The sequence below is a fragment of the Erpetoichthys calabaricus genome, chromosome 6, assembly GCF_900747795.2.
Source record: "Erpetoichthys calabaricus chromosome 6, fErpCal1.3, whole genome shotgun sequence".
Lineage (NCBI taxonomy): Eukaryota > Metazoa > Chordata > Cladistia > Polypteriformes > Polypteridae > Erpetoichthys > Erpetoichthys calabaricus.
Genome location: NC_041399.2, coordinates 124,461,887 through 124,470,865, shown reverse-complemented (window position 1 = coordinate 124,470,865; position 8,979 = coordinate 124,461,887). Strand labels below are relative to the sequence as shown.

The window sequence follows — 8,979 nt, the reverse complement described above, 5'->3', positions numbered from 1 at the left end:
TCAGTAAATCAGCAAAGGTTCTGAGTCTTATATAACAAAAAAAAAAAAAACTTTTTACATGCACACATTTTCATTTGACTATGCAGAAACTTGTACACTCGCTGATCAGCACTACTGCAAACTTGTGATGGTGGTAGTATGACAGTGAAAATGATAATACAGCCACAATCACATGGTAAATTTAAAAATGGCAGATTGTGTATCTAAAAATATACAAAGTGACAGCATTTTGACATCACAAAGTAACAAAAAAGGCAATATCAAAATAAAAATACAGAACAATAGCATCAATGGATGCTACACCAATATGCTAGAATTCAACAATGTAACACTAAGACATAAACCACTGTAGCGTGTGCTAGAGATCAAAGTCAAGAAGACAACACGATCTTCAAACAGTGCAGATGCAATACTCAGTTGCCCAAATTCAATACTGTGCAATCCCATCCATAAAATTTGCAAGCAAGAGGTGAGTCAAGACCTTTTAAAACAACTTGGTGACCCTCACCTTGATGTGATGGAACATACCCCTGAAACCTTGAGGACACTTTCACCCACTGCAGGAACGAGATATGGAGGTGGTGTTTGCTGGTGAGTGCCTCTAGATAGTAAGGGATGACAGATAGGGCTTAGGTGCAATGCAAGTTGCCTGACAAGCAAGTGTGAGACAAATGTAGACATAAATAATGTAAGTAATTCTATTGACTTTCAAAAGCCCCAATTTCTAGGTCTTCCATTAACAAATATCCCAGTTATGCCTGACATTCTGGTCTTAACAGCACTGCAAATATTAGAATGATATGCAATAACAAGGGTGATGGAGGGGAGCATTACATCTTTCTCTTGACCCTTTCTAGAAAGTGTCATGCCTGTTGTACCAGACTCATATAAACTTGTATTTACCTTATGTATACCTCATATTAACACGGCCAATCTTGGTTATGAAAATACTTCTTCATCACCTTATTGTTCCAACCTCATAAATTCTTTTAAGTCAGTCCTGATGAGGCAAAGACAGGATAAAGGAATTTTGTATTGTTGTAGTGAAATTGTACAGTGAAATTCTTACTTGCATGTCCACACAACATGCAACAAGTTGCCACTCTCTGGTGCTATGATAAACAAGAATGTTACATAACTTCAACATTTTACAGAAAACACACAAATCAGCTAACCCCTTGTATATACAGTAGAGGGTGAGTAGACAATGGAAGGATGCAGGAATATACCACACAAGAAAAATCGATGGACACCTGCTCTTGTATTATATATTAATTGGGTTTTTCTTTGAGCGTGTGTGTGTTTAATTTCAAAGGTAGTTACAAAATAGATGGTAAAACCATTTTGTCTACTTTTAGGACTTGCCAAGGATGAGTATTACATCATTGGAAGAATAATTGCTGTGTCACTTGTCCATGGTGGCCCTGCTCCACACTTTTTCTCCAGACATTTTCTAGAATACATCTGTGGTAAAACAGATGTTTCACCATCTATTCAAGATGTCACAGATCCAGACATTCAGAATGTGCTTCAGGAGGTAAAAGTTTTAATTTAATTTGATTAATAAATTGTCATTATATCAGTAATGGAAATTTTGTAAAACTATTGTTTACAAATGGAGTTTAATGGAGTGTACTTTTTAAAAACAGATAGTGTCATCCACATCTTTGTCAATCCTGAGAGACATCATGGCAAAACACAGCACAGTGCTCCTTTTGGCTGGATGTCTTCATAGCATAAAAGACATCGGAGAGAGAGAAAGTGTTGTGCAAGATTTTTTAAAATGGTACCTCTTTTCAAGAAATGCTGCATGGATTGAAAGGTACATACACCATAAAATTAAGTAAATATCCTGAGCGGTTTTTGATTCTCTAAAATGGGCAGATACATTTACTGTATATTGTATGAAACATGACAGTGACAACTATTTTTTTAATAGATTCAAAGATGGATTGTCAACCCTCAATGTGCTTCAGAAAATTATAGAAAGTCCATCAGCGTTTGAACCTTATTTGTGCTTCAGTACTCAAAGTCTCAGCTCTGAGCTCATTGAAAGCATCTTCAGAGTTGAATTTAGTGTGGCGGGTAGCAACAAGAGACGCGAAGAAGGAAGGATAGCATCTTACTGGGCAGATTATCTGCTAGATATTGAAGGTGCCAAACAGTGATTTTCTATTCTTATACAAAGGCATAGAAAGATATGTTTATTGTGCTACATATTAAAGTTATCTAATTTTAATAACTCAAATTGTGCAGATTTTAATTTGAAGGAATTTATGCACCATAGATTACAGAGCAAACAAATTCATAAATAAACTTTTCTTAGATGTTTTCAAAAAAATTATATCTATTATTGTAGTACTTGATGGTTTCAGAAGTAACTACTATCATAATTGGCAATAAAATTGTGTAAGAAGTAGTAAATATGTTGTCTTAACATCAGAACTAGTGTACTGTTCAGTCATAATTAGGCATGTTTTTGTTCTCTGTTTAAAGAAATACTTAAATCAAAACTGATTTTAAAAAGCTGCTTTTTACTCAGTGTTTATATGTAGTTATCACAGAAAAGAATTTCAATACTCATGTTTCTATGGAGAAAAAAGGTAAGGAAATTGCTGCTAAAATAGGAGTCAAATGGATTAATGCTGACCAACAGCAAACAATATCAAAACATAAAAACTCAAATTATTTGTGAAATTATAATTTTTGGTTAGAATATTTCTTTAACCTACCTTGATGTTACATCATTAAAAGATATTTCTGTTGTGTTCCCTTTGTCCTCCTAAGGTAACATCTCGTCTACAGATCCAACTTTAGAAGATATTGTCATGTTTGCAACAGGACTGAAGATGATTCCACCACTGGGATTTGAGCCAAGGCCAACAATAAAATTCCTGCATGATAATTCCCCGTTTCCAACTGCCAACACTTGCAGCAATACATTATGCTTGCCACTACATTCATCATATGACAGTTTCAAATTTCATATTAGCTTTGGAATTTTGAATTCTCCAGGCTTTGGGCTTTATTGATCAACAATTTGTTTATCTTTAAATGCAAAATGCTGTTTAATTGAAAGGCAATTTATTGATGTTGGCTGACTGTTTTATTAATAAGGTTGACAATATAAATGAAGTATTTTGCACATACAAAGTATACATTGTTCCAAGCTATTGTTACTGCTGGTGGTTAACAGATTGAAGTTCTTCAGTCAAAATTTCTGTACTTTATGGCAAGCCAAATTAACATTTAGTGATATCTCAAAATGAATTACAGATATCTAAAAATGCATCTATTTTAAGAAATCTAAAAAGCATTTTATGATATTTCAAATAGATTTCAAGATATCTTGAAATGAAGTGCTGTACATTTTGAAATATGTGAAATGCATTTTAAGATATTTTAAATGCAATTCGAGATATCTCAAAATCATTTCCTGTAAAACTGCCTATTCTTTCAATGGGACTTCCTGTCTATTTTAAGATATCTCAAAATGTATTTGAGATATCTTAAAATGTGCAGGAAGTTATGTTGAGATATCTGAAAATACATTTTCAGATATCTCAACATCACTTCCTGCTCATTTCAAGATATCTCAAATACATTTTAAGATATCTTGTAATAAACAAGAAGTTCCATTGAAATAATAGGCAGTTTTACAAGAAATGATTTTGAGTTATCTTGAAATGCATTTAAAATATCTTAAAATGCACAAAAGGTCAATTTAAGATATCTGAAAATTATCTGACACAATTATTTTGAGATATTTGAAAATGTATTTGAGATATCTTGAAATGCATTTGAGATATCTCAAAATGTATTGCACATACCTTAAAATGTGAAGGAAATTATTTTAAGATATCTTAAAGTGAGTTTCAGATATTTTAAAAAGTAAATTACATTTTAAGATATCTGAAACTCATTTTGAGATATCTCTAAATGTTAATTTGGATTGCCATAGTACTTTTTTGCACAAGTTAACAAAACTGATCTAAGTGTTTTTTAACTTATACATGTTTTGCTTTTTTTTGAAAGCTTGCATCTGCTGTATTGCTGTTATCAAACATTTGTCTTTTCCTTCAATTTAAAGAATAAATCAAGGGCATCTTCCCAGACTTGTGGTGTTTGGAGGTCATATTGTTCTTTCACATATGTGAGGTAATCTTGTATATCTTCATCTCCACAAAGACCAACAGTTTCACATTGGTCCCTCAGGTCCTGAAGCTGCTGCTGTGCAACGTGAAAACCACAATCCCTTGACCAAAACCTATAATATAGGAATATAAACATTCAATGGCAAAATTAAATCTTTGCTTAAAAATATGATATATACTTAAACTGATACTAAAAAAATAAATTAGGACCAGTACCTTAATTTGCTCAGTGGACAAGAAAGCCTGAAAGTTGCTAAATATCCCAATATATGGAAATGATCAGAACATGTTTGGTAAATGTTGATAAATGACACAATAACTACAAATGTTGCCAACTTTCTTGTTAAAAAAACAAAGTTTGAATGTGCATAGTCTGTATAAACAACAGCATAAATTATTATGCTATAAAACCAAAAAGGTGTGTATTTGTTTAAAACAGAATATATAGATACAATTTAAAGAACCACAATAAGGCAGGAACAATCCGTGTACATGGCGTCAGTCCATCACAGGGAAGCAAATCTTTTCCTACAAACGCAGAATCGAGGTTCGTCAGTGAGGGGTTTAATCAAATCTGTGTGTCGTTAAGCAGGCTTAATATGAAACCCCTCACATTGCAAAGTGCCAGTGTCAAATGAACTCTCACATTATTTAAGTAACCGTTTAAGACTTAATAAACCTAAAATGTTTGTATTCCACTATTTTACTGACCTTCTTTGATCGAGGGCTATGCTATAGAGTACTGTGAAAGGCTGCATTGTTTGATCCACTTTAGAGACACAGAAAACAGACAGGCGTGAGTAGATGCTTGTAGCGGTTTATTATTGCAGCCGCAAAAAAAGCTCCAGTTTTCATTTTTATTCTCTTCCGTTCTCCCAGATCCCTCAAGCAGCTAACCACTGCAGAAAGCGCCAAAGCAACGTTAAATCATGCGGCATCCCTGATGGACATTCAAACAATAAACTTGAAAATATATAATCACTACATGATTCTATACGCTATTTGGCTGTCAGTGCATTGCAAGTTCTGGTAACTGAACGGCTTACTGAGGAAGGTCTCATTCCTAGTGAATTTCATAATATTGTAAAACGAACAAGCCGATTCTCACACACATTCACGCGTGTCACTCATTTCGAGAAAGCCAGTGAGAGTCTAGAAATGCTATTCTCACGAGTGTAACTGCCTTCTCACCGATAAAAGGTGTTCGAGAAACCGTTCCAAGTACTCCCTTGTGTTCGGTGCTTGAGAAACCTGAAACCACTCACATTGAATCTAAAGGTGACGGTTTTAACAACTGTGTTGCACTGTTATCAAAACAGTCGATTTTGTCTTGCCTCCTTTTAAGGCAAAACCATCTCGTATTGGTTAAGACTCTTATAATGATATAAGTGTGTTTTTGATTTTAGCTATGATGGGCAACAGCTTGGGTTATGGCTTTACTAATATTGTACTTTAAAAAGCACAACTTTTGAAAGCGACGACTGCTGTGAATAAATATGATCGTCAAGGCTGGGAAAGGCACAAATAACAACTGTACCTGTTGCCAGCCAATCAAACGCAACACTCGCGCGCACATATAGGATGGATTTGGAGCAAAATCTCCTTAAACTGTAATGCGGAAACGATGATCATCACTACGCCACCTACACAACTTTACATAAAAGATAATTCAAAAGGGACTAGACCTGTGAGGCAAACTGAACAATTCGTTGGGAATTCCTGGGGGGCACGTAGACATTCTGGAAGGTCTGATTCTATGCTGGTTCCATAGTTGCTTGCATTCCTCTAGGTCTTTCTGCAGGATATCAGTGAAACAGAAGCGTAGCAAACATTTGTGTTCATGACTGCCGTTGAAATGGCCCAAGTCTTTCAGATCTTCGAAAAGGTCCATCCAGAACTGTGAACTAACAGAAAGCATATGTTATAAACATACGAAACAAAATGATAATAAAATACTCGTAAATGTTTAAATTATATCAAGTGCGGCGCATTAATTAAAATAAAGATAATGCGCTTACCGTTGTTTTCTGTACTGTGCCCACCAGGATTCAATTCTTGATTGGATGTAGATGTCCCATAAATATGACTTGCTTCTCCTGAAAAACGGTCACTGTGATGCGACCTCAGAGCACATTGCATTGCTGCCATTATTCCATTTTCTGTTCCACAATCTGTTCTCAATCGCATCGGAACAACTCGAAGGTCATAAATGAGCTTCATATAGTTAGATGCCACTACTGCTGGATTATTATTAGTTGGGCCACATGTCAACCATAATATTTTTCTCGAGAATCCATCAATGCACCCGCTAATAGCAAAACCGTATGGTTTTAACTTATCATTGCCATCTACGTGCCAAACATAATTAGGCCCCAAAGAATGATAACTTCTTCGGAAAAACCTTCGGATCCTCCTTGCTCGAGTTCCACAGGGATTCATTTCTGACATAAGCTTCATTACATCACTTCTTCTAGCTCGCAACTGATACTTTTGTTTTAAAATCTGAAACATTGTCCGATAACCAAACAGCTGTCCAGGTCCACGTAGTTCCCTTTGAATCGTGGAACGGACTACCTGTAAAGAAGTGAAATTGCCTCGCTTCGAAAGACCAAGCAGTCATAATTTTGTTTTAAGAGTCCGGAGACTTATGCTGAATCCATGATGCGTCTTGAGGAAATCTAAAATCACATCGTACTTGTGACCTTTTCGAAAATATTCATATATTAAATCAGACACGTCTGTGGTATTCACAACACCTATTAAAAAACAGTATATTATTTAGTGTGGCTGGATATTTAGTGCACAGTAACCCATAAAAAAATTAAACGACATTATATAATAATCATATATTATTGCTCATTTTAAAGTTTCAAAGTTACAAATTTACAAAGTTTCCCGTTTTTCATTTATTTCTGATAACTCGCTTACCTCTTCAACGTTAGAATTACTTCTAAAAGTGATTGAATGGGCCCTAAAATGGACTGGCATCTCGTCCAAAACTTTTGGACTTTAGCCTAGTGCTGTCGGGACATACTGAGGCTCCCTACGTCACTGAATTTGAATAAGCGCGATATATAATGTTATTTTTGCAACTTTAGACAATATGCCCAATGGTTATTAACTTATGCATATATCACTACCATTTACTTGCAGTCAGTTTAAGTCTAATATATAGTATGCCATTAAAAACATAACATACCTGAATCATTTTCTAAAACGCTTGTCAATACACTTAGAGAGCGGCTGCAGTTATGGCAATATGCTGTTCTTAACCGAAGATTTGTGCCACAAAAAGGACAAAACATTGTTATTTTAAACAATGTTGGAACGAACTGAAAACACCTTAAAACTATGAAATACCAACGCAAGGCTTGCTTTATAACCAATCGCTGAAACTATACTAAAAAACGAGACTGATGTGACAAAAATGATAATGTTTCTGTATCTTCAAAAATACCACCAGTGTAGGTTTTCTTCTTTTTCTCCTTTCTGGTAAATTAAAAACTATGTCATTTCCGTTTTGAGAGTCCACTTCCGTTTTCTTTCTAATTTGTTCTATGTGTTTCATGTTAATTTGTTTTATGTGTTTTTTGTTAATTTGTTCTATGTGTTTCGTGTTAATTTGTTCTATGTGTTTAATGTTAACTTGTTCTATGTGTTTCATGTTAATTTGTTTTATGTGTTTTTTGGTAATTTGTTCTATGTGTTTCATGTTAATTTGTTCTATGTGTTTTTTATTAATTTGTTTTATGTGTTTTTTGTTAATGTTTATTGTGTGTGTTTTTTTCACGCTTTGCCCCTCCGGGCCACCGTACAGAACAGACCAAAAACTCTCAACAACCTCTAGTGTTTGCAAAGCACAGGTCAGCACAAAGGAATTGCTCGTCCTTTCTCTTCAGATGAGGTATTTGTAACTTTATTTCATGATAAAACCCCTCCATCTCAGCATTCAATATTAAATGGTCAATGTTTCTGGGAAAAACAGGTGAGCAAGAATCTAATTAACTAAAACCAGAAAATAGGACAAAAATCATAGTGAAAGATGGGAGTAAGAAGATCAAAAGCTATAATAATGCAAACATATCACCCCTAACAATCACATAGTAAATGTTAACAGTAAAATCTCATAATGGTGGTGCCCATGGGAAAAACAATATATCACTGAGAGATAATGAAAAAAAATAACTAACATGAGAACAGATGCTTTGAAAAAAATGTGAGCATTGGAGCTCTGGTTCTCAAAACCACCCAAAGCTATATACATTATTTTTTGAACTCCAGGAACCATTAAGAAAAATTAAAAGTCAAAGTCAAATTATGATACATGGGTAGTGGTCTAATCTTTCACACAGTACAGAATTGGTATGTTAGCAAAAAGCATTGCCACAATATGCAGTGCTTTCAGGATTTTTAGTTAGATTTCATTTACCCCATGGTTTTGTCACTGAGGATCTTTTTCACTACAACATCCTCAATCATGGAGGTAGATCCCAGGACATCTGATGCTTCCTTATCTGAGGAAGGCATATGCACCAGGTTTAGGAGTTCCTAAACGTTTTCCTTCCAATATAATATCCCCAGTTGAGATTAGCATTTTTACTTTCTCATATAAGAAGTATAGGGAAAGTATTATAATCGTCCAAAAATTTGATCTTGAGATTTTGATGAATCTCAACGTTTTAGACCTCCCTGTGTCTGATTTGCTTTCTTGCAGGGAAAGCATTGTAATCGTCCAAAAATTCAATTTCCAGATTTTGATTAATCTTGATGTTTTAGACCTCCCTGAGTCTGAAAAATGCCATTTTTAGAATTATTTCTGTGTGTC

The 8,979-nt window shown here is 34.6% G+C and overlaps 1 protein-coding gene across 1 annotated transcript; it reads left to right on the top strand.

Annotated features, from left to right (window-relative positions):
* Positions 1-1,904: 1,904 nt before the first annotated feature.
* LOC127528329 (G2/M phase-specific E3 ubiquitin-protein ligase-like) lies at positions 1,905-3,338 on the top strand. The gene is made up of 2 exons (XM_051928769.1): positions 1,905-2,154; positions 2,788-3,338. The coding sequence occupies exons 1-2, from the start codon at positions 1,905-1,907 to the stop codon at positions 3,030-3,032; spliced, it is 495 nt and encodes a 164-aa protein (XP_051784729.1). The 3' UTR covers positions 3,033-3,338.
* The last annotated feature ends 5,641 nt before the right edge of the window (positions 3,339-8,979 follow it).